Below are 26,942 nucleotides of genomic sequence, written 5' to 3' on the forward strand. Positions count from 1 at the left end.
AAAAGTCAAATGGAAATTTTAATTTAAAATATACAATGATAGCCACAGTTAAAATACTGCATGGATGGTTCACGAGCAGAATGGAAAGGAAAGAGAAAATAACCAGTTATCCTGAGATAAAACAACAGAAATTACTTAAACTGAGCAACAGAGAGAAAACAGACTGGAAAAAAAAATAATAAAACAGAGCCTCAGGGACTCACTAGACAATAATAAAAGATTTAACATTTGGAAAAAAATAAACAGAGCTTCAGGGACTCATGGGACAATAATTAAAGGTTTAACATTTGTGTCATCAGTGTCCCAGAAAGAGGATGTAAGTGGGGCAGAAAAACTATCCAAAGAAATAAAATATATACATACATATACATATATATATACACACACACACATATATATGTTTATATATATATATATGTTTCCCAGAATGGGTAAAAACTTTTGTAAAGCATGTATCTCATAGTGGGCTTATATCTAGAAACTATAAGGAACTCAATAATAATGAAAAATGACTTTTTAAATGGGCAAAGGCTCTGAATAGACATTTCTCCAAAAACACATACAAATGGCCAATAAGCACATGAAAAAATGTTCAACATCATCAGCCATCAGGGAAACACAAGTCAAAATTACAATGGTGTACAATTAATACACCATTTAACATTCCCAACAGTAGCCTACAGGCTTCCATTTCCACTGTGGCAAACAGTTTGGCAGTTCCTCAAGGCAGTCAAGTTACTTAACAGCTCTGTAAAATGAAGTTAATCACATTCACTTTGGACGAATGAGTTAATATATATATTAGCTATAATTATTATAGCAATTATTATTGTGCACATTACTGATTGGGTCAGATTATTAGCCCTGTCTCATTTACTTTTGCTACTTTGGATGAATATTTAGAGTAGTCTTGAACTGAGATATACAAGTAAAGATCCTATCACACTGGCATATACCATGTGCTCAATAAACGAAAGCTGTAATTATTTATTTCTCAACAGTTTAAAGATTAAACTTTCCTCAAAACAAACAAAAAACAAGGCAACACCCCAAGCTGTGAGGGGCTGAGTCTCTCCTAGGTGTGGGGCAGCACAGGCACTGGCTACACAAGGCCAGAAAGGTTACATGGCACCTCTCTTTAAATTAGACCACACAGAGCCTTTAATTCCCTGCGCAGTCTTCACATCTTGCCAGTCCAGTTTGATGTCTGGAACTTCATCATCTGGCTCCGGATCCTTACTCAATGCCCCCCGGGGGGAGGCAACCACAATGGGCAGAGGACCACATTCCTCCCGGATTTCCACAACATGAAGGCCCTTCTTATCAGCCAGCTGTTGATGGGTTTCCTAGGCAAGACCAAATTGAGAACAGGTTAGGTCTGAAGTCTGAAGTACATTTACAACGTAAAGAGCAGGACCTTCCACAGGGAGAATGAAGTGAGCAGTACAGCCTAGGGGAGTTCAAAACCCATTTCAGTGGATTTGGGTTAATGTGTTTTGTGGCTAAACTCTGGTAACCTGTCATAGGTGGTGCCATTTCAGCCTCATCTGTCTCATCTGCCCACCCCAAACTGGGACAAAGGAAGGCCCTTGGCTGCTGGTCCCTTGCCTTCTAAACCCTCCTGATTATGCACCATGCTATGCCAAACACTGAACTTGAATCTCACCAATCCCCTAGATCTAACTACCAATTTACAGTAAATATATGGGAGAGACGACATTAAGGACCCCACAGATATTTTAGTCAGCAACAGACTGGGAAGCACTACGAAACAAACAAGGTGGATTCCTCAGCAAAAAAATCGTAAGGGGCAGGGGGAAGACAAGGGGAACCTATTGAAAAGGCATAGCAAAAACATAGAATACATTAACCTGTTCTGCAGCCTGATTCAAACACTTTATGTAAAAAGCATTTTTTTAACCTAACAAATGGAATTTGTTCATTTCTTTGGACAAATGTTCATTTGTATGAACGTTGTTCAAATGTTCATTTGTAGGAACATTGATAGGATATTTGATGATACAAGTTACTGTTAAATTTTTAGGTATGATAGTATTATAGGGTATTTTTTAATGCTTATCTCTTAGAAAATATATACTAAAATATTTAGGGGTAAAATGTCTGAGATTTGGCTCAAAATAACTGAAGGTGGTACTGAGAAGCAACTGGTCATGAGCTAGGTGACAGGGCCATGGGGATTCACTGTAGAGGGAGGCCACAGAGATATGGAAGCAGGGAGATTAGTTCAGTAGACATTATTCATGGTACAATGACATACCTGGTATGTCAATCCCATGATCCCAGGCCTTATGGCTGCCTACTATTCTAATTCTATGTATGTTTGAAATTAGAAAAGAGATGAGCTGTTTCATAAACAAAATAAAATAATTTATATTGGTATATCTTTCAATCAAAGGCATATCATCTAAATTGGTGACATCTTTTTCTTTTTGTGTAGCATATTAAATAATGCAACCTTTTATAGCTGATGGCATTTTAGGTGAGATGATATATGGTAATCATGTCAGAAGGTTTAAAAGACTAACAGAAAACAAAAATATCACATAAAAGAACAAGTTTACTGGATCATAAATAAAACCATCTAAAACCAACATCTTAATTAAACCTCTAATGTTTCAATTTAGAAGTGCTGTGAAAGGTGTTTTAGGCAATACCAACACACACAAAAAAGCTGTTCAAAAACATCTTTTACCCAAAGCCTTCTTTTTCTTCTAATTTTCCTAGAGACGTGGAAAATTACTCCCTGGATCACTTTAACTAAAAGCTACCACTGTACTTTTGAAGTATCAGGAAGCCTGCCAAAGTCCTCACCGAACAGAGTTCAGCAAATGAAACCTACTGGACCCATCTATGCTAAGGTCTACCCATCCTTTCAAGAGACAGGCCAGCCCTACTGGGCAAGCAGGAAGGGTACCCAAGAATGGGGAACAGTGGAGTCACAGCCGTCTCCTCCACGGTGGGTGACTGGCAGCTGGGCCCAGGATTCCCACCTATGAGGAATAGTAACCTGGCAAGTTTATAGTTCCTTACCAACCCAGGCATCATCCAAACTACCTATGCAGGTAACAGGAAACTGTGCTTGCCCTGAATGCAGAGGTGCCCTGAGTGCTTCACCCTAGCCCTGGCTGAAAGGACTAAATTAGGAAATGGACCTTCTCTTTCTATTTTACTTTTCCATACTTTCAGAGCTTTAGAATAGCATGTGTTATTTTCATAATAACACGTAGATTATAATTCCTGGCTTGAAATAACGCTACTCAGAAAAACCCATGAAGTACTTTTTAAAAGGTAATTTTCATGAACTTTTCAATGACTTTAACTAAACTGATGCAGCCACAGACAGCAAAGAATGCCCAATTCCTCAGGTGCCCACAGAAAAGCATCTCCAGGAGGCCCCAGGGCACAGTAGTCCCAACACACACAACTGAAATACAAACTAAAACTTCTAAGGTTACCTGTCTGGAGAGCCCATGGAAGAGGCCCCGGGTGAGGTTGAGCATATTGAGGGACCCAGAGACCTTGGCATACATGTCTTTGATGCCAATGAGCCGGCAGATGGTAATGATGGCCCTGTGGCAGCGGAGGCCATAACCTAGAAATAGAGAAACCTGGTGAAACACAGCCCACTCGCCTGAAGTGGGCGGAGTCACCCTGCCGACTTTCACATGGCTTCAGGCTCAGGGCTTCAGGAAACTGGTTCATATTCTGGTATCACCACTTCCTAGTGAGTTGACCCTTGACAACTTACTTAATTTCTAAGACAACACTTACTTAAACAGGATACTACAAGGATTAAAAAGACGACATCTATAAATATCTTGAACACAGATGGCAAAAAAACAGGACTGTTATTAAGATTGACAAAGATGCATGAAAATTCTTGGTACCCCAGACCCGTGTTAACTAAGGATGGAGGGACACATCTCTTCTCACCCTCCTTGTCTGTTCTGTTGCCCTGAGCACAGGGTCCACTTCCTCCTCCTGGAGAAGCTCTTCTTTTCTTATGGTAACATATCCTTTCCCAGATTTCCTCCTAGCTATTGGCCTGTCCTTCCCTCCTTCCTGGCCTCTAAATCTTAGGAGGTCTTCCCTCCAGCCACTTGCCCTACCGCTTTCCACCTGTAATCCCTTCTCCAGAGAGCTTAAAAAACCAAGCCAAACATCTTGCTCCCCATGTAAAGACACTCCCCACTCACTGTTCTCGAGATTAAAATAAAGAACGCCATGGCCTATACAGAGCCCTCTGTGCCTGAGTCATGCCCACCTCTGACCTCATCTAGAGACACACCACCTCCTGCTAGCGTCCCTGCCTTGAGGACTGCACTTGAGATTCCATCTGCCTGGAATGTCCTCCCAGCTTTGCCCCCTTGGCTCCTTCTCATTTTCAAGGTCCCACCCAAATTGCTTCTCCTCAGACAGGCCTTCTGTGACCATGTTACTCAAGGTGGCATCCTTCCTTCCACCTTCTTCCCTCCTACTCTAACACAGTACCCTGATTAGGGCACGCAACGAAACCTGTTTATCCAATGTTTCCCCTCAGTGGAAGATGGCTTCCATAAGGGCCAGGATATTGTTTGTTTACGACACTGTCCCCAGAGCCTAGAGCAGTACCTGGCAAATGCAGGTGGAGTGAGCGAACATGAAGGGGCCCAAGTGTGGCCTCTAACTTTCTTATTTGCCAGACCTGAAACTAAGCAGACACCTCTTCTGCTCCAAGGTAGAAGATTAACTCTGGAAGTTGGACATTACTGTCTTTCTTGTTTGACTTTTTATGATCAAGAACTATTCCTTCTACTTGAAAAGGCCAATGAATTGTGGCCTCCATAATTATGCTAAAGCATGCAAGAACTTAAGAGGATAGCTAAAGACAGGACACAATAGGGTCCTTTGTTCTTCCATGTGGAGTTATTTACACACAGAACATGTGCCCATGTGTGAACATAATGCACCCATGTCTGGATGAGCAGAGGTGCACACACACCTAGAGAGAGGTACACATGGAAAGGGGTATCATGCAGATTCTGGAAGGAGCTGAGAGGCAGCCTCTACCCTGCCACTGCTCTCTGGATGACCCAGACAAGAAGGCTCCTCCCTACAATACCTACTTAGCAGTGCTGCTGGTGAGCATCGAGGTGTGTAATACACAGTACCCAGACCAGCACAGACACAGCACAAATGCTGGCCACTGTGTCACACATACACAAACACCCACGTGACAGTGGTCATAGTCTTACGGTAATGATTTGACTACCTTCCACGCAAAGACTATGTCAAAAAAACACTTGTTTAATAAAACTTAACATGTATATTTATGTGGCAAAGTTTTGCAGTGCTGTGTATGGAACTGAATACTGTCCTATTGCCAAGGTAGAAGTGTTCCATGATTAAATAAGTTTGGAAACACACACTTTCCATTTCCCTTGGGAGATTCATATTGCATGGCAGTGCATTAAAGACTGCAACATTCACAAAGATGCACAAACACTTTTGGTGCCTTTCCTTAATCCTGTTCTGACATTTGGCGTCCTTTCTATCTCCCACAGAACTAGCAACACACAGGAACATCTTTTAGGAAATGCCTATTTGTACATGTATGTACAAAATGTCTATAAATGCATACGTATTTAGGAAATGTCTAAAAGTACTATAGACTGTTTTAGCTTCAAAATCAGAATATTTAACCCCAATAAACAGGTAATGGTCTAGCTAATACAATACAGCTTTGACTAAAAGACAGAACAGATTTTAAAAGGTAGCTTCTTCAATTAAATTAAAATTGAAGCAGTCATTCAAAAATCATCCAGATATAAAAATGTATCTAAACAACATTGCCCAAAATAAATATAATGCAAGCCACAAGCAGATGCATATACAGAATTTTAAACATTCTCATAGATGCATTTTCTAAAGGTTTTTAAGAGTTTATTTAGTAATGTGTTTTATTAACCCAATATGTCCAAACATTATCATTTAAAAATGTTATCAATACAATACCATTTTTGAAATATTTCATATTCTTTTTTTGTACTAGGTCTTTGAATTCTGGTGTGTATTTGACAATTAGAGCACATCTCAATAGCCCCATGTGAAGTGCTCACCAGCCAGGCCGGCTAGTGGCTACTGCGTGGGACAGCACAGATCTAAACCTTGAAGTGCACTCAACATCTTTTCTCATGACAAAATATATGGTTTTTATCCAGCATTTAAATGGTTAATTATGGTTTTAAAGCAGAAGGCAAGTTCTGGTGCATTAACACAACTGATTCTGTATTTGAGGGCTATTTGTTTCCAAGCCATAGCTCTAGCAAAGTTGTATTAGAAGCTTTGATAAGAAATTTTAAATACAATGTTTTATCTCTTCTGACTCAAACTTTTTGAGATTTATATACCAAAAGTTACATAAAATCATTCTTTATTGTAGAACTTACAGGTGAAATGCAAATCAGAATGTTCAAGAATCCTACACTCAGAGACCACTAGGCATGCCTGCCCTAGCCCATGACCCTGAACTCTGCCTGCCTGCCTTCTTGTCCACAAAACAGGAAAGTCCATCTCTGCATCATCCCTAGTGCCTGGCATAGCACCCAGCTCACAGAAGACATCCAATCAGAACTTGATGAGCAGTAAACACCTGGACCCGAATAAGTTAGAACAGAAATGTCTAAAAGCATCAATGAATTCCCTATGAGGAACTAATATTCCCACTCCTCCAAACCCTACTCCACTCATTTGTTATTTCCCATTTCCAATGTGCTCTCCCACCATCAAGTATTCCTGGAACAAGCCCGTGCTCATGGGAGCCTGTGTGCCTTGACTATTCTTTATTTCTCTGAGAGTCTCATCATTCTTAAATCTAATATGAGTTCTTAAATCAAGATGAATTCAACTAAAGATGAGCAAAAATAGAGGAGAGGACAGAACTGTTATAATTACTCTGCTTTATCATCAACAAATGGTAAGAGTTTTAAAGTTACCTTTGGGTTGTTTCTTCATCTTGATATGCGTCCTTTTATATCTTAATGAAATATCATGGAATACTGGAAGGTAAAAACATAAACACAGAAGGTTTAGGTGTGTGGCTTTAATGCCTTTGCAAATATTGCAAAGCAATGTATACTAGCCTCAACCGCCAGTGCACATTCACCAAGGATAAATAAGCTCTAATTTCATGCACTTTACTAACCTTCTTAGGAGATTGTTTTCATGATTCATGTATTTGTAAGAATGTAAGAGAGAATACAAAGATATCTATAGAGATATATTGCCACACATACTTTAACAAATGTAATCCTGCAAATTAAAAAAAAATAGATTAACACTCACTTGTATGGTCTTCATATCGTTCTATATAATGCAAATAGTGAACTGCTCTGTTCTTTGCCTGAAAGGAAAATGTTTTTCTTAAATCTGTTGAAATTTACATCTTTTCAAGGATTCCAAAAATACTTTTAATAAAATGTTTCATTATTAAAAATTCGTTTACGCAAAAAGGTTAGTATATACTTCGAAAATATAAGGACTTATTTTTTTAAACTCTTAACCACAATATCACTATCATGCCTAAAAAAAAGTAACAATAATTCCTGGCCAACCGTGGTGGCTTATGTCTGTAATTCCAGCACTTTGGGAGGCTGAGGTAGGCAGATCACTTGAGGTCAGGAGTTCAAGACCAGCCTGACCAACATTGAAAAACCCCATCTCTACCAAAAATTAGCCAGGTGTGGTGGGGGGGCGGGCACCTGTAATCCCAGCTACTTGGGAGGTGGAGACAGGAGAATTACTTGAACCCAGGGGATAGAGGTTGCAGTGAGTCAAGATCATGCCATTGCACTCCAGCCTGGGCAAAAGAGTGAGACACTATTTCAAAAAAAAAAAAAAAATTAACAATAATTCCTTAGTATCTTCAAACATTCTGTCAGTGTTGAAACCTCCACAGCTGTCTCCTAACTTGGCTAGGCAATTATAAATCTGATAAAAAATGGGGTGAAGGAATGTAAGTACTTATTAAACTAATTTTTATGAGCTAATTAACTCTTGACAGCAAGCCTCCTGGGAAGGTTCTGGGACAAATTATTATCTTTTTGTGGTTCCCACTGTGTCTAGCATATAGCTTACTAATCTTTTACTGAGTGCCAACCAAGAAAAGAATGTACGTACTTTCCTGAAAGCATCCAACCGGTCAGTGGCTTTCCCAAGAGCAAAACCTTAAAAACAAAAAGCAAAACTAAGAAAAGAGACAAAAATTTGGCCCATGTGGCTTTCACCACATTTCACGTTTCACCTCCTACAATATTTTCTAGCACTTCATCTTTCCCCCACCCACGAAAGACTTGCTATACAAAACCAATAACTGGCTGGGTATGGTAATTCACACTCGTAATCTCAGCACTTTAGGAGGCTAAGCTGGGAGGATCACTTGGGTCCAGGAGTTTGAGACCAGCCTGAGCAACATAGCAAGACTCTGTCTCTACTAAAAATAAAATTTAAAAAATTTGCCTGGCATAGTGGTGCCTGACTGTGGTCCCAACTACTTGGGAGGCTGAGGTGGGAAGATTACTTGAGTTTGGGAGTTTGAGGGTACAGAGCTATGCCTGTACTCCAGCAAGCAGCCTGGGCAATAGAGCAAGACCCTGTATCAAAACAAAAAACAAACAAAAAAAACCCATAACAAAACATGAAGCTATAGAGATCTGTTTTGAATTATTCTGGAAATAATAAATTTAGACGTATTTATAAATGCCAAGGTTAGATGTGGCCTTTTAAAAATAGCTAGATAAAATACACTCAACTTTTAAAAAACTAAGTATATTGTAAATTAATTAGGCAAATCACTTTGAACATTTAAAGATAGATTACAGGGGCCAGGCATGGTGGCTCATGCCTGTAATCCCAGTACTTTTGGAGGCCAAGATGAACAGATTGCTTGAGCTCAGGAGTTCAAGACGAATCTGGGCAACATAGTGAGACCCTGTCTCTACAAAAATACAAAAATTAGCCAGGCATAGTGGTAGGTGTCTGTTATCCTTGCATGTTCAAGAGGCTGAGATCGGGATACCACTTAAGTACAGTAGGTTGAGGTTGCAGTGAGCTGTGATGATGCCCTGCACCCCATCTGGGGTGACAGAGCAAGACCCTGTCTCAGGAAGGAAGAAAACAAAACAGAAGCAGTGGGAAAAAACATCCACTGCTACAAACTAAACAATGATTTCACTGGAACGTCAAATGGAATTCAGATTTTAATTAACCAGAAATCCAAATCAATGACTCTTTAGTTTATAAACTCTTAACTATGAAATATGGTTTACCAGCAGTTACAGAGATGCTGCCATTATTTGCTGCCACTGTATCTTGTTTTAAACAACATATTTTGTGTTTACATTATACAGGGGAAAATAACATAAGACAATACTGCTCTGTACGATACATGGGACCTCTGAGACCTGGAACAAAAGAGGCTGTGAATGCCAATTCCTAGTTTAAACAAAACAAATGAAACCATGGAAGTTCCAGAGGAAAATATGAGGACACTTATTAATATTTATAATCTTCAAATGATGCTTTCTAAGCAAGACAGAAACCCAGTCATGAAAAAAGACTGATACATTTGTGACAGAAAGGCTTAAAACATCTGTGTGGGGAAAGAATTAAAACCTAAGTCAAAATATCTGACTGACAAAGGGCTAATGTCCTTAACTCACAAACAGCTTAGACCAATCAATAAGGAAAACAATAACCACCCAACAGAAAAATGGGCAAAGCACATAAATGAACAGACCTCAAAAAAAAAAAAAAATGACAGCCAATAAACATGTAAAATCGTGTTCAAGCTCTCATACTTTAAAAAATACAAATAAAAACTGAGAGATTGGTTTCACAAATGATACCGACAATCAGTAAAATTTAATGATACCCAAGGCTGGCAAGGGCGAGATGGTGTATAGCAACATACACTGGTGCAAGCTTTTGGGAAGGGGAAATCTCGAAATATTTATTAACACAAAATGCATATAACCTTAGGGCAGCAATTTCACTGCAACAAGTTTCCCCTATTGATATGCTTGCAGAAGTAAAACAAATTACATATACACGAACTGTACTATTTTTTATAATTAGTAAAAATTTGGAAACAACATATTCAGCAAGGAAAAGGTTACAAAAATTATCCATGGACAATGGAACGCTTTGCAACCAGTACAAATAATCAAGGACAATGTTTATGTTAATCTGAGTATTAATATCTGAGTATAATACTATGCAAGAAAATCACGGTGCAAAATTATGGCTATAATGTGACCCCTTTGTGTAAAATTTTTTAATGATATGTGACAATCATATGAACATCACATTTCAGAAAAGGTACAAAGGTAGCTGTTAGGCCTGGTTTCCTTGGGCCACATAAATACATATATATACATATATACATATATATATATATATATACATGTTTTGAAACATATGTCAGTATGGGCTAACTAGGTGATTTTCCTGTTTTCTTTTCCCTCAATAGACATGAACACATTTCAAAAACCAGTATCCACTATGTTAACTATATATAGGAGAAAAACGTAAATGACCAGCAAATCTACTAATTGGAGTAAATACTATTAACCTTTTCAGTGTATAGTTTTCCAGTCTTTTCTTTGTATATAAACGTATTTTTTAAAAAACTAGGATTTTATAGTCTTATATAAAATTTTTATGTTTTTTAACTTAGCACATTACTTTATAAGTAATTTCCCATAATTCTTTAACAGATACAGAATATTACATTATATGGCTATATTGTTTTTATAACCATGGCCCCATTGAACATTTAGTGTTTTTCTCTCTAATTTTCCACTATTATGCATAATAAAATAATGTCCTAAGCCTTTTATAATACTCCTTTTCCTCAGAGGAAAAGGCATTTTCATCTTTTCTCTCTAAGGGATGTCATGGGCTTAACACAAGCTTTGTGAACCCAAACCACTAAAAGGTTTAATCAGTGGAAAAAGTCTGGCCAGCAGCATGATACTGTGGGCTCCACAGCATGGCCTGTACCACACCTGTCCCTGCACACCACCGCCACTGAGGTGCCAACACTCCCCACTCACCTGCAGCTCCTCTTCCGTTCCCCACAGCCACCAGCACACGGACCGATTTCTTTCTTCCCTCTTTCGCTGTCATACTGAAAACATTTCTTACCTAAAAGGCAAAATGTCTCAGAAATATAGCACATTAAGAAAATCTGAAGGAGGGAACTGGAGGGACCTGCCTTTCTTGCCGGCATACATGGTGAACAGGCACACACAGAGAACATCCTCCAACTCCCGAGCACAAGTAGCAGACTTTCTCCAAACAAAACCTCCTCCCGGACTATTTCAGGAAGAAAACGGAAACGAGACTTTCTCTTCATTTCACAGGGTTATGAGAGGGTTCAACTGAGAAACACTTTAAAGGAATTTGACATTATATATCTCGATATATCCTGTCTTAATGAATGTACCATAAGAAAGAAAAAAGTTGCTGATCAAACTTTGATACAGTTTATCACTGATTGTAAGATGTATCCCAATGTCAGAGATGTTAAAATGTGAGGAAAATAATCCTTAGAAATTATGACATGCAGTATACAGACATAACCAGCACAGGACTGGCTCTCTATGCTAAGGATTAAGCTATTTGGTTTTTTTTTGAGACATGAGTTTCGCTCTTGTTGCCCAGGCTGGAGTGCAATGGTATGATCTCAGCTCACTGCAACCTCTGCCTCCCGAGTTCAAGCAATTCTCCTGCCTCAGCCTCCCAAGTAGCTGGGGTTACAAGCATGTGCCACCACACCTGGTTAATTTTGTATTTTTAGTAGAAACAGAGTTTTTCCATGTTGGCCAGGCTGGTCTTGAACTCCTGACCTCATGACCCACCCACCTTAGCCTCCCATAGTGCTGGGATTACAGGTGTGAGCCACCGTGCCCAGCAGGATTCGCATATTTGGAAATATTTGGAAATACTTGCTTATTCTGAACTATAGGAAAATTTATATTTTTTCTGTGTACTTAAAAGGCCAGGAACTATAAACTGTTAACTAAACTGCTTACACAGCAGCTGGCTCTCTAGTACATAGCTGTCTCTTTCCCATAAAATGGGGTTAAAAGGAAAAAAGGGAGCTTGAATCTACTCCCACAGATCTTATAGAAAATCACCCACATATATACGAATTCTTCAAAGAGATTAACTTTCAAAAGCTCTAAGTGGAAATACCAAAGATATAATATTGGTAAATATTTTAAATCCTACAATGTAATTAATATTGAGGGAACAACACAGATATTAGGTGAGGCTCAATCACAAACTCAATAAATGATTATTCCACATGGTATTAAACACTGAGCATTCAGTGCCAGCTCAAAGGGAATTCGACTATTTTGGAGAATGCTCCGGAAAGTGACTATAGTTTACTTGATACAGGCTTGGTTTCAAAGGCTAGTGAGCAACCCAGAGACCATTTCCCCATCAAAAACCAGACATGCACCACAAATTTAAGCTTTGTGCCCTACCCCAGGGCCCCACCCAACCCCAGCTTCCTGCACTGAGTGCTAGATACAGCTGGTCTATAATTCAAAAATAGACTCCCAATGTCTTAGGAAAGAGGAAATTTAAACCTCATCTCCAAATCCTGTAGTTAACAATACCACCTTATCATGAGACCTCAATCTGGTAGCACCCCCACAAACAGTACAGTAGTCAGAAGAGCCAGTATCAAGTAAATGAAATTAAAGTTGCATAATTTCCTTCCCCAGATCAGCTGTGTAACACAAATAGTCATGCCAAGGCATTCCCTCACAGTTCCTCTTGTCCTGTCCCTGCCCCACCCACCCCAACCTCTCCAAAGGCTTAACCAGGTATTTAATTCTGCAAGCCTACCTCAAGTATTCTGGTATCAAAATCCTCGTATGTTTCTGCAGGAAGAAAAGAAACAGGCATACAGATGAAATGTGTGTACACAACTAACATGAAAGCATTTTCAGCATGAGCACCATCACAGATCTTTTGGTCCTACTCTCAAGGTCATGCCCCAGTCACCCCTCATCACTAGAGACTGCTCCACCAGTAAGTTCATAAACTCAGACACTGATCTCCCCACCGGCACCCTCCTCCCCGACCATCTCTATCTCATCAGCTTCTGGCCCCTCCAGACCCTGGATCCCTGCTTTCCCTTCCACTTCCCTCTGTCTTCGCGGCCTCTCCCACTCAGCCAAGACACCATAGTCCATCATTTCCACCAGATCTTGTGAATGCCCTCAAACCCTTCACCCTTTGCTCTCTCCACACTAGCCAGACCTGCAGCTCTTGGCCACTCCTGACCTGCTGGATGCTGCTAGAGAGAAGTCAAAGTATTCACACACAGGGGCCAATAAAAATTCATGGACTCCAATTCTATCAAGTCTTCCCGGCTGCTAGCTGGCCTTTTTGTCCTTTCAGTTAGGTCTCTCTCCACTTACCACTGCAGCCATTTCAAAGACTCCCTATGTTTTTTTTTTTTTTTTAAACAGTTTTATCACAGACAATTTCAATCAAACAAAAATAGAACAGCAGAACCAACAAAAGCTTATGTATGCATTAGTCAGCTTCAACACACATCAACCCACAGCCAATCTTCCTTCCTGTAAACTGTTCAACTCTCACTCCACTGGCTAATTTCAAAGCCAGTTTCAGATACCCTACCTTTTCATAAATAATCTGGAGGCCATAATCATCAATGTCCCCACCTTACTCTCCACAGATGATTCCACCTCTTCCTTACAGACCAATTGCAGCCACATCACGCAACACCCTCCCCTACCTTTCCACTACAACCCCACAGACTCTCCTGATTCTCTGCCCTGCCCTTCCTTCTGTGATCAAGTGAAGCCATTTCTCTAGACTCTGGATCTGGGCCGTTGTGAGGGACTTGGTTCATTGACTTTGTTCTCTTCCTTCCATACCTTCCTCCTCCTGACTGAAGCATTTTGATCAGTTCTAAGCATGTTCCTTGGAATCTCTCCATTTCAACCTCTCCCCTCCTCTTTATGCCAAAGTTCTTAAGAAAGCAGTCAAACTCTCAGCTATTTCCTCTTCTCTCATTCATCGACAAGAACAGGCTTCTTGGATGATTTTTACTGTTTTGCATACTCAAAGAGGGAGCGGGAAACTTTGTTTTCAAATTTGGCCTAAGTATTTTCAATATTTGCTTCATGTGTTCTTTTATAGGATTAATGAAAACTATCTGCTTTGCTGACTTCTAGTAGGGAAATAGCATTCCCAGGCCATGCTGCTCCACAAGTGCACCTGTGGCCAACAGTTTTTGGAAAATACTGTATCCTATTGGCAGCTCCGGCAGGTCTACAGTGCACATCCCCACATTTAAGGATCTGAGAAGGTACACAATAAACACCAGGAACCCAGTGCTTTCTATCATGTTAGTAGAATGCTTCTGCATTCCACAAAATACAGTTGGGATATTAATATATGTTATTTCAAAGATGCTCAAATGTTTTTAGGAAAAAGGCAATATAAAGACAAGTAATAATACCATTTCAAGGAAATTTTAAACTACAAGTACTCTCTCTGTCACAAAGGCAAACAAAACCAGGAGTCTGCTACCTCCATTAGGACCAGGATCAGGGGGTCCAAGACTGACGCCTCCCCATGACCTTCCACTCCATCCTCGCTCCCGTTTAACCTTCATCTTCCTCCTTCGGTCCCACTCTTCTCTTTGCTGGATCATGTCCGCCTCTACCTTCTCCTGTTCTTCCTTGCTTCTTTGGGCAATGGTCTGCACTGCTCCATTTTTCATAAGAGGAACATTCAGACCAGGCCACAGAAAACCACATTGCCCTGAAGGTTTAAAAATATTATAAATAGTAATTTTTTTTAAGTACTCATTTTCCAAGTGTTAAAAAGTCAGGCAATCCATGTACAGATAATGATGACACTGTTCACTGGAGCTTAAGCTAACGTATTACCTTGGTAGGTAACTTGGCACAATCAAAATTTCAAATGTACTTCATGGTATTACCTAAAGAAACACTCACATACAGGTACAAAGCATATGGATGCTTGAACAAGGATGTCCACTGAAATATTATTTGTAAAAGCAAGAAATGCAAGTAGTCCAAATGTCCAGCAATCGTGGACTGGTTAAACGAACCACAGCATCTCAAACATATGAAACATTCTGCACTAAATCAAAAGAACGAGGTAGCTCTCTAGGTTCTAATGTAGAATGATTTCCAAGACCTATTATTGAATGAAGAAAGTAAACTGTCAGACAAGTACCATGTGACATAATCTAAATTATATTTTTAAAGAAGATATCTATTTCTTTTTAGGTATTTATCCATAAATTTAATACATAATACCTTTAGTAATACCTTTTTAGGTATTTATGTATTAAAACTGAAGGAAACACACCAATATGAAGCCAGGGGTTTCCTTGAGGGAGAGAGGACTGAAGAAGGTAGAAGCAGCATCCAGGGGGACTTTAGGTTTCTCTATAATCTTTACATTTTCTACTGAAAAAGTATATATACATGATTCTTATGATTTTAAAAAACAAGTGTTAAAAAAAATAAGATATAAGGTAAGAAATAAAGAAAAACATTCGAGTAGACATGTGATGCTGGAAGTGTGGTAGCAGGTGTTTTCTTTATTCCTGAAAGGCCATTACTATCAAAGATGGTTTGTCAGCAAGCACAATACAAGACTGATTGAAGTACACTACACTATTTTTACTCTTCCAAAACCACGAGGATAAACAATCGTGTGTTCTAGGTGTCAACAAACTAAGACCCCCAGGCCAACCAAGCCCACCACTTGTTTTTGTAAATGAAGTTTTACTGGAACATAGTGATACCTACTCCACTGTGTGTTGTATGTGGCTGTTTGTTGAAAAATTGGATGCTATACAGATATAAAGCATCTAAAAGTATTAAAAACCCAAAACATTTCTATAACAGCAGAGTTGAGCAGCTGCAAAACAGACTATGTAATTCACAAAGCCAAAAACATTTACTATCTTCCCTTTCCAGGGAATATTTGCCAACTTTCCATTTATTCTCTCTTTTACCACTAATCATAACCTCTTTGAGGGCACACACTGTTATAGGAGATGACACACAGGGATATTTAATGCTCACTGAACGAATAAATCCATTTCTATGGGATTTTCCTCTCCCAGAATCCTGGAAATGAGTAGTAAATCATCTGGTTGAATTCTAAAACCATATATTCTACTGCCCTTCAGGAGAAATGTTTTGATGCTTCTCGTTTGTAAAATATCTTTAAAATCTGGGGTAAAAAACTTAAAAAAGCACTTTAGTTGTTTTTATAAATAAGTTTACCTTCACCAATGATCTGACCCCTGTTCAGATCCTTTCTTTTCTTCTTTTTAGTTCTTTTGCCTCTTCCTTTTCTTGTTCCAGCACCAGTCTCTGCTAAAGCACCTTTCCACAGCTCACCTGCAGTCACTGTAATGAAACAGGGTTTTGGTTTTGGTTTTGGTTTTTAATTCTGCAGTTTTCAAGCAATGGTCTATGCTCTCCTGTTGAATATTAAGGGAAGTGGAGGTCAGCTTATAGCTTTACCCATGTATCACTGAGGTAATAAAAGCAAGATTAAATCATTCTTTGCACATATCAGATGGTTACATTTGGAAAGCCCAAGAAGAGACAATTCTACTACTTTCCTCCACAAAACTCTCACTATTTGATTTTTCCCTCTAACTGCTTAAAAGCCAGCATTTAAATCTCAGTTACTTACCAATAAGTATTTTTCCCTGATATTTTATGTAGGCCTCCTCCCTGTCCTCTTGCCTCCATTATAAGCAGTAAAATAACTAATAACTATCCTTCCTAAGTTTCCTAATCCAAACAAGAATCAACATTTCAATCTGAACCCATAAATCTGGACCACAATCTATAGTTATAAAATCAACTGTTGACCAGTCACATTCTTATAATCCCAGAACTGTGGGAGGCTGAGGCAGGAGGGTCACCTGAGCCCAGAGTTTGAGTCCAGACTGGACAACATGGTAAGACACCATCTCTACTAAAAATTCAAATATTAGCCAGGTGTGGTGGCATGTGCCTATGGTCCCAGCTACTTGAGAGACTGAGGTGGGAGGGTCGCTTGACCCCAAGAGTTTGAGATTATAATTATGCCACTGTACTCCAGCCTTGGAGCCAGAGCAAGACTCTGTCTCAAAAAAAAAAAAAAAAAGAAAAAAAGAAAAAGACAGCAAGTCATTAGTCAACGTTTGAATACCATTATGCTATTAAAAATGTTTTTAATCATTTTTCAAATTATAAAATAGTTATTTTTTATCTGGAAAATACAGAATGTAATAATCATAATCCCATTACCACTGTTAGATAAGAATGTACATTCTGCCTTTTTTTATACATGTATGCATAGTATATATTAGTTTGTGAGTCTTTTCCCATATTCTTAAATATGATTCATGATCATAATGTTCTGTAATGGCTGTAAGGTGAATTAGGTTAAGTTCTTTTAATAGAGTTTTTACTATGTTTACAACAGGTCTAAGATTCCAAATAACCTAAATGGCTAGTGAGAATACATCTACTATCATTTCAATCCTTTCTGTCATTTTCCAGAAGGGTGAAGCTAGGTTAATATATAGACGTATGAACTATCACAGTTATAAAAGATAAAGTTCATGTTTTATATATACACACATATACATAAATCCACTGTAGTATCTAATTTTATATACCGAGTTACTTCTCTCTTAATCATGCTAGTAATACAGCTTGCTAATTTGAATCAAAGGGATTTAAACAGTGGATCCTCTACAGAAAAGAGATAGGTTTGCAAGTACAAGGTTCAATATTCATAGGAAATCTTAACGAGTTTTGAAAAAGTATGTCCTATTTCCTGGAGATTCAGAAAATCAAAGACTATTTCCTACTGAAATAGCATAAACTAGCCACATGCTAGTTTCAACTGAGTTGGCCTCACTAGAGTGAATCTTACTATTTACTTGGAGCCATAAACGCACAAAAGTTCTGAGTCTTGTAACTGAGGAAGAACACCGGTGAATTAAGAGAGTCCGAGGCAAGGGTAGAACAACCATGAAGGATTAGGTCTCGGAGGGTAAGGCCACTTCTAGAACAAGGCTTTTTAGAACAGAAAAAGGCTATTAAAAAATAAAAATTCCCAAGGCTTGTAAATCTGATATACCCACTAAAGTACTAAGTGAACTCTTAGGAAAAACTGGGGCTATGGATACCAAGGGGAGAGACTAACAGCCCCAACTCTACACATCTCTCTTTTCTCTGTACTGAAATCTGCAGGTTCAGCTAAGCCTATATTGCTTAATCCCCCCACCAAAACTTTTCTGTGTTGATGCTATACAAATGACCTAGTTATAAGGAGATTTTTCAAATTAAATCGAGCTGTATCTAGACAATGAAATAGTCTATGGTCCTAAGAATGCACTGCAGAAGTCTATTGAAAAATGTAATATATTACTACATTAAAAAAGCAGCAAACTCAGTATTTCAGGGTAGTAGGAATATATGTGACTATCTTTTTATTTTTCTGCATTTACCAAATATTCTAAACTAATAATGAACTGCCTTTGTAATACTAATTTCTTTTAACCTGCCTAATGCTGAGTTGTGAATTCAATTTCCATTTATTTATGTATTTAGGAGACAGAGTTTCCCTCTTGTTGCTCAGGCTGGAATGCAATGGTGTGATCACCTCAGCCTCTAGAGCATCTGGGACTACAGGCACGTGACAACATGCCCAGCTAATTTTTGTATTTTTAGTAGAGACAGGGTTTCACTAAATTGGTCAGGGTGGTCTTGAACTCCTGAGCTCATGATCCACCTGCCTCGGCCTCCCAAAGTGCTGGGATTACAGGCATGAGCCACTGCGCCTGGCCTTCAATCTCCGTTTATTACCTGACAAGCTTGTCTCAGTTCAGATTAGACTCTTTCCAACGCTATCATAAATAAGAGTAGTGTCAATAAATATATCTCCTTAAAACTAACTTTTCCCAATTAGATGTTCTGTCTCCTCAACTAAGGCACAAATGAAAACATGAATATATTCTTGGTGTGAATCTAAGTCAGCAAGGGATATTGGCCATGATTCAATATTCTTCAGGCCTCAGGTGCCCCAAATGAGGGGACTAAAGCAAACTGGAACTCCCCAAAATACAAGTGGTAGCATGTAAGATAATTCTAGGAGGTACATCAAGGAACATTTTCATTTTAACAGTACATTCTAATCACTAAAATCTTAATTCATGTAAAAAAGATGAAAAATTCAGATACAAGAAATACTTTTCCTGTTTCAAGGAACAGGAAGTTTGTGGCCACTCTACATACATTTAGTGAAGAAACTATATGGTCTACACTGCTGGCCCATCAGGTGACTAGAAGAAGAAACACGGCATTGTGTCTGCAGCACACAGCTCAAGCTGGCGTAAGGATGGGTGTCTCTGGTTCCCAGTGATGACAAAGGGCCTGTAGGTAGATGGGTTAAACTTTGAGTTAGATGCTTCATGGCTGTGGAAAAACACTGCTAACATCAAATAATCATCACTAACGAAAATAAGTCACTAAAATCCTGAACTTCTAAGAATCAGATTTTTAGGACAATCTTTGTTTTAAAAATAAAACAAAACAAAATTTTTGACCAATAACAACCTAAATGCCCATCCTAACTGGGAAAGTTATAGTTCATCCACAAAATGGGCGCAATGTGTGAAGAAAGATACCAGGGTTTCTGCACTGCCCTCAACAACCTAGGTGAGCAGTCTACACAGGGCAATTGGCGCCCTCTGCTGTAGGCAGCCAGCAACATACTGTGGTGGAAAGACCTGCAACTGGCCTGGTCAGAAGGGCAACGTGCAGGAGAGCATGTACACTATCCTACCCTTCATGTCAAAAAATAAGGAGTGGCCATGAATGCACTTCATAGACTAACCCAGAAGTATGCAGGAACCTGGAAACAACAGTTGCCTCTGGGGAAGAAATACGATACATTTAAAACTGGATATGAGGAACTTGTTTTTTTTCTATTAATCTTGTACTGTTTAGTACTGCAATCTCGGATATACTTCAAAAAGTGTAAAATTGTTACTAACAAATTTAGAATTCTTTAACCTTTTTTGAAAGCCTGAAATATTTCTCCTAATAATGTACCTAAAAACGTCCAATTGTCAAAAGCAGAAAGAAATTGACTTTAGAGTTGAGAAACAGTCACTTATAATATACTGTTACAACCGACTTTGTTTAAAATGTTTTGTAATTTTTAAAACGGGATGGCATCAGCTTATGTTAAATCACTCAGTTATAGATTATCCGTCAATGATCAATTATCAGTTTTGCTCTCATTCTCTGAATTATTATTAATTTCAGTCCATGAACTCCCCGTCTCAGGAAACAGTTGCCCTGGAGTCCAAAATGCGCCAAGCCCAAAAAGCACCCTTGTGTGGGTCAAGTCGAAGACACAGAGTCCTTTGGGAAGCCAAGGTGGGTAGATCACTTGAGGTCAGGAGTTCGAGACCATCCTAGCCAACACAGTGAAACCCTGTCTCTACCAAAAATACAAAAATTACCTGGGCATGGTGGTACATGCCTGTAATCCCAGCACTTCAGGAGGACAAGGCAGGTGGATTACTTGAGGTCAGGAGTTCTAACCATCCTAGCCAACATGATAAAATTCTGTCTCTACTAAAAATACAAAAATTAGCCAGGCACGGTGGCACACACCTGTAGTTCCAGCTACTCAGGAGGCTGAGGCAGAAGAATCACTTGAACCCCAGAGACAGAGGTTGCAGTAAGCCAAGATCATGCCATTGCACTCCAGCCTGGGCAACAGAGCAAGACTCTCAAAAACAAACACCACACAGAGTCTGATCTTAAGGGTTTTTTGTTTCAGCATTTACAGTTTTCACCATGATGAACTTCTTCCTCCTAATTTAAATCTCATATATTACATCAAACCAGCTGATCAATGATGTGTTTGAGAGATTTTAGAAAACGATTGCTATTTGTCTGACCCATCTATTGCAGCACTTACAAAAATATAGTAATAGGTACTAAGGAAACTGTTATAGGAAAAAGAGAATGTAATGATAGAATTCTACCTAACTCAGCTATAAGTATATACAAACTTAATAATAAAAATACTCATCAGATATTAATCAAAAGTGTGCTTATAACTATGTTGGAGAAAGCAGGAAAAATGAAGAGTTAAATTCTCAATTAACATAACAATGTTGATAAAGAATATCACAACATAATTTATAAATATAACCAGAGAAAATTGAAATAATTAAAAAGTGTCACTGGCAATGAGGAGTAGGAAAGGGAATTGGTTTTAAAATATAATCCTTTTAGTACCTTTTTGGAAGGTCAACATTTTAAGAAATAATATAACAGTTCAAAGTAGAAACTACTATCCCTGTTTTATGGATGAGGAAAGAAGGGCTCCCAGGGTTACGTGGCTGCAAAGACAGGAAGTAATGGAGCAGAGAATTCTGCTTTCACTCCAACAGTGAGCCTGTTCCCCAACCAGGGCCTTGCCAGGGGCTGTCCCCTTGGCCATAAACGCTCTGCTCTGCTTTCCTCACAGAAGCCCTCTCTAGGCCCCACATTAGCTCAGGCCGGGGACCCTGCCTGGCTCACAGTAATAGAGAAGCATCTTGTGTGTGTGTGAGTGAGTGAGTGAGTGAGTGAGTGAGTGAGTGAGTGAGTGAATCAACCAACCAACAAGTGAACAGACAAAGTGAAGAGCCCAGGTCTGCTAAGCTCTTCTCCAGGACCTCTCAACTGAGGTATAAAGGCATCTCACAGGTGAAGTTAACAAGAGGAAAGGGAACAAGAGTCAAAGCCAAGCCTAGCAATTGAGAGTTCCAAGAACTCAAGGGGACAATAAGATTTCAATTCTGTCCTAACTATATTCCATGTAAAAAAAGCAGGATTTAGCAGATCACAAGTATAATGGGCTCAGCATGGGTTAGTTTCCTTCCTTCCTAGAGAGTGAATGAAGAGAGGGTCCTGTCCTATGGCAGTGAAAGGCAGTGAAGGGCTGGTGCTACAGTATGAGAAAGCATCACAGTCTCCAGACAGCTCAGGTCCCAATCCTGCCAGGTACTGGCTGTGTGTTCCTAACAAGTCACTTAGCCTCTCAGAGACTCACTTCACTGTCTATAAAACAGGAATCATAACTCCCTCATAAAAACTGGTGTGAGGATTAATCAAGATAATAGCTCTAATACACAGAAACAACCCCGTAATTATTATTTAGTTACTATTTTTTAAAGTGTGGGATCATAACAATTACAATCATTAAGAAATCTGAAAATACTCTTCAGATCCTATGTATTTCTATCACAAAGAATGTGATTATTGTAGTAAAACTAACCAGGCTAAAAAATGAAAAAAGAAGAGAAAAAAGCAGGTGATTATTTACATTTTCAAAAACTACAGGAACTACTCCAACATTACATCTTATGAAAAAAGGTAGTAGCATTAATGAATCTCACCATTGCTGAGAGCAGTCTTCCATGCCAAAACGGAAGCTGTTGGTAAGGTGTTTAGGAAAAGCTGTCTCCCCAATAAATGACCTGCAAATTAAAAAAAAAAAATGAAGATACATTTCTACATGAAAAGGAACATTTTAAACAGTAACACCCATAAAATATATCTATAGAATAAAGAACCAAGACAAGGGAAGAAATAATTTCTTGGCTCCAGGACAACTTGTCAAGTAGCTGACATTATACCTCATCTTCTCCCTTCATCCAACTAGTTACCAAGCCCTTCAGTCTCCTCAAAAATCAATCCACCTGTCAGCTGTACCTTTTCCTGTGGCCTCAATGACTCTTATTTGCTCAAGTTTCATCATCGCTCAGCCACAGATTAACAACAGTTTCCTAGCAGGTTTTCTGCTTTCAATTTCTCCCCCTCTGCTTCATGCTTTTCTAAAACAACAGGCCTGTCACTTCACAGCTCTGATAGATGATTCTCTGGTTCCCTACTACCTTTAGAACAAAGTCAAAACTCCTCAGCATAGCCTACAGGCCTGCCATATGGCCCTAAGCTTCCACACCAGCCTGCTGCCCCACCTCTCTCTCCTCCATCCTCCCTCTGGCCAGGCCATACTTATAGTCAGTCGTGAACCCACTGTGCTCTTGCACACTTCTGTGTCTCTGCAAGGTTCTCTGTCTGAAACATCACCTCTTAGTGAAGGCTCCCTGATTCTGCAGTGTTCCTACTTCCCTCTGGAACCCCCACAGCACCAGGCTGACTGTACTGTGTGCCCCCTCACACACTATGGCACTCCAGAACAGGCTCCGACAAAGCATTTATGGCAAGTGATTTTTGACAAAAGTGTCAAGACCATTCAATGAGGAAAGAATCATGTTTTCAAGAAGTGGTGCTGGGACACCTGGATATCAACATATAAAAGAATGAAGTTGGCACCCTGCTTCACATCATATATAAAAATTAATTCGGGCCGGGCGCAGTGGTTCAGGCCGGTAATCCCAGCACTTTGGGAGCCTGAAGTGGGTGGATCACAAGGTCAAGATATCGAGACCATTCTGGCCAACATGGTGAAACCCCGTCTCTACTAAAAACCCAAAAAATTCGCAGGGTGTGGTGGCACACGCCTGCAATCCCAACTACTTGGGAGGGAGAGGCAGGAGGATCGCTTGAACCCGGGAGGCAGAGGTTGTAGTGAGCTGAGACTGCACCACTGCACTCCAGCCTGCCAACAGAGCGAGACTCCGCCTCAAAAAAAAAAAAAAAAAAAGAAAAGAAAAGAAAATTAATTCAAAATCAAAAAAAAAAATTTTAATTCAAAATGGACCAAAGACTTATAGGTAAGAGCTAAAACAATGAAACTTTTAGAAGAAAACATAGGGGTAAATCATCATGACCTTGGATTCTGCAATGACTTCTCAGATGAGACACCTAAAGCATAACAACAAAAAGAAAAAAACAGATCAATGAGACTTCACCAAAATTTAAAACTTGTGGCTCAAAAATACTATCAAGAAAGTGAACAGACAACACACAGAATGGGACAAAAATTTTGCAAATCATCTATCTGATATAAGCATCTTATACCTAGAATATATGCAGAACACCTACAATTCAACAATTAAAAGACAACCCAATTTAAAAGTGGGCAAAATATTTGAATAGATATTTCTGCAAAAAACATACACAAATGGCCATTAACACATGATAATATGCTTCTTATTCATGGGGGAAATGCAAATCAAAACCACGAACTGATACCCCTTCACGTCCACTATGCTGGTCAGGTACAGAGGCTCATGCCTGTAATCTCAGCACTTTGGAAGACCAAGGCGGGAGGACTGCTCGAGCCCAGAAATTCAAAACCAGCCTGGTCAACACTGTGAGATCCTGTCTGTAAAAATTTTTTTTTTTTTTAATTAGCCGGGTGTGAAGGCACACACCTGTAGTCCCAACTACTCAGAAGTGGGAGGGGTTACTTGAGCCCAGAAGGTCGAGGCTGCAGTGAGCTGTGACTGTGCCACTGCACTTCTCCCTGGGCAATGGGGTGAGACCCTGTATTAAAAAAAAAAAACCCACATCCACTAGGATGGCTATAGTCAAAAAGGCAGACAAGTCAAAAAGTGCTGACAAGAATGTGGAGAAACTGGGAGCCTCATATACTGCTAGGAATGTAAAATGGTACAGCTACTTTGGAAAACAGTTTGGCAGTTCCTCAACACCTAAACATAGGTCTCAGCACAGGCTCACCCTATAATGCCAGCACTTGGGAGGCCGGAAACAGGAGAATTGCCTGAGCCCAAGAGTTAGAGACCAGCATTGGCAACATAGTAAGACCCACTCTCTACAAAAAGTAAGGAAAAACTAGCTGGGCATGGTGGCATGCACCTGTAGTCCCAACTACTCAGGAAGCTGAGGTGGGAAGATCACTTGAGCCCATTAGATGGAGGCTGCAGTGAGCCGTAGTGAGCGGTGATGGTGCCAGTACACTCCAGCCTGGGCGACAGAAGGTGGGAATGAAAGAAACATTAAACATCGGGTTTCCATAGAACCCAGCAATTACAATGCTAAGTACATACCCAAGAGAAATAAAAAGATACTTACAAAAACATTGCACACAAATGTTTCTTGCAAAATAGACCTAAGAGCCAAAAGGTGGAAACAAACCAAATGTTCAACTGATGAGGAGATGCTACAAGGATGAACCTTTACAACATTATGCTAAATGAAAGAAGCCAGTCACAAAAGACCACATATTACATGATTCTACTTATATGAAATGTCCAGAACAGGCAGGTTACAGAAAGAAAGGGAAAGTACATCAGTGGTTGTGCTGGAGGCCAATGGGAAGCTGGGGAGTGATGGCTAAAAGGTACATGTTTTCTTTTTGGAGTGATAATATTGGCTGCACCGCTCTGGTGATATATTAAAAATCATTGAAACATATACTTTAAATGGATTAATTGTATGATATGTGAATTATATCTCAACAAGGAGGCTATTACCAAAAACAGGCTTTGGAGTCAGGTGGTATGGGTGCCAAATCTGATGTCCACCTAGTCTAACCTTAAGCAAGTTTCTGAATCTGTGTGCCTTGACGCCCTCATCTGTAAAATGGAAGTAACAGTCTCTATCTCACGAAGGCATTGTGAAGATAAAGTGAGGAAAATGAAGGAAAGCTACGACAGAGCTATTTGAACAGGGCCTTGAAAAAGGAGACGGCGACAACATGGACAAAAGAATGTTCTAGTCAGATTTTCTGCCAAATGACTGCAAAGACTGCAGCTAAATTAGTTTTAAAATACATATATTCGGGTTTTAGGGGTCTTCAGATTTCGAAACTACAAACGCTGAATTGTGGACCTCCAGTAAAACTGAGCAAACAGGGCCGGGCGCGATGGCTCATGCCTGTAATCCCAGCACTTTGGGAGGCCGACGTGAGCAGATCAAGAGGTCAAGAGATTGAGACCATCCTAGCCAACATGGTGAAACCCCGTCGCTACTCAAAAATACAAAAATTAGCTAGGTGTGGTGGCACACGCCTGTAGTCCCCGCTACTCGGGAAGCTGAGGCAGGAGAATTGTTTGGGCCGGGGAGGCGCAGGCTGCAGGGAGCCGAGATCGCGCCACGGCACTCCAGCCTGGCGCCTGGCGACAGAGCAAGACTCTGTCTCAAAAAAAAAAAAAAAAAAAAAAAAAAAAAAAAAAAATTGAGCAAACAGAAAATGCAAAGCCTATCACGGAGGGTAATGCTGGAGGGCAAGCCCATCCCGACATTACCAAATGAACCCGGGGGCCGCGCACACCCAAAAGGCGATACTGGCCAGTTCCCGCTCCTCTTCGCCAAGCAGGATCAAGCGGTTTTGCGAAGGAAACAACCCTGGAGAACGACGTCCAGTTCCCCTTCATTTTACAGACCAGAGCTCCGAAACCCAGAGAGGGAGAGGACGCGGGTAAGGTCACACAGCGGGTCTGCAAAGGGTGGGAGCATGGCGTGAGGAACCGGGCCGCGGCTTCTCGCTTCCCTCCGCCCAGGCTTCTGCAGGCCCCAGGCGAACCCCCAGCTCCCGGCCAGCTCAGAGCCCCTGCTCCCGGCGTCCCAGCCCTCACCCGCCGTCCCGAGGCATAGCGCAGGGAGACAGCCCGCAGCGCGCACCGCCGTCGCCATGCTGGAGCCCGAGCCGCGACTCGGCCTGCGCCCAGGGCAGCCTTGCCCACCGCCTACCGCGACTGCTCCTCATCAAACGGTGGGCCTAGGCCTGCAGCTGAATTCCCGAAGCCTGAGTCTACACCGCAGCGTAGGCAGGGGTGGGGGACTGTCCGGCCGGGATACACGGCAGGAGGAGCCCGGCGCGGCCGCGGACAGCCCCGCGGGGGC

General features: G+C 40.3%; 1 protein-coding gene across 13 annotated transcripts; it reads right to left on the reverse strand.

The window, feature by feature from the left end:
• MRPS5 (mitochondrial ribosomal protein S5) lies at positions 1 to 26,942 on the reverse strand. 13 transcript variants are annotated; one of them, XM_078348553.1, is made up of 15 exons: positions 26,790 to 26,942; positions 26,345 to 26,536; positions 25,170 to 25,206; positions 23,963 to 23,996; positions 22,565 to 22,645; positions 19,398 to 19,535; positions 16,380 to 16,505; positions 14,641 to 14,874; positions 12,922 to 12,956; positions 11,115 to 11,205; positions 8,179 to 8,225; positions 7,345 to 7,402; positions 6,996 to 7,058; positions 3,477 to 3,613; positions 1 to 1,346 (listed from the first exon to the last, which is right to left on the reverse strand). In XM_078348553.1, exons 6-15 carry the CDS (start codon positions 19,435 to 19,437, stop codon positions 1,122 to 1,124), a joined length of 1,056 nt encoding a protein of 351 aa, XP_078204679.1. In that variant the 5' UTR covers positions 19,438 to 19,535; positions 22,565 to 22,645; positions 23,963 to 23,996; positions 25,170 to 25,206; positions 26,345 to 26,536; positions 26,790 to 26,942; the 3' UTR covers positions 1 to 1,121. The 13 variants fall into 13 exon arrangements, with proteins under 13 accessions (XP_078204679.1, XP_078204677.1, XP_078204671.1 ...); XM_078348551.1 differs by lacking the exon at positions 26,790 to 26,942 and adding an exon at positions 26,675 to 26,754; XM_078348545.1 differs by lacking the exon at positions 23,963 to 23,996.

This window comes from Callithrix jacchus, chromosome 14, assembly GCF_049354715.1.
Source record: "Callithrix jacchus isolate 240 chromosome 14, calJac240_pri, whole genome shotgun sequence".
Classification (NCBI taxonomy): domain Eukaryota; kingdom Metazoa; phylum Chordata; class Mammalia; order Primates; family Cebidae; genus Callithrix; species Callithrix jacchus.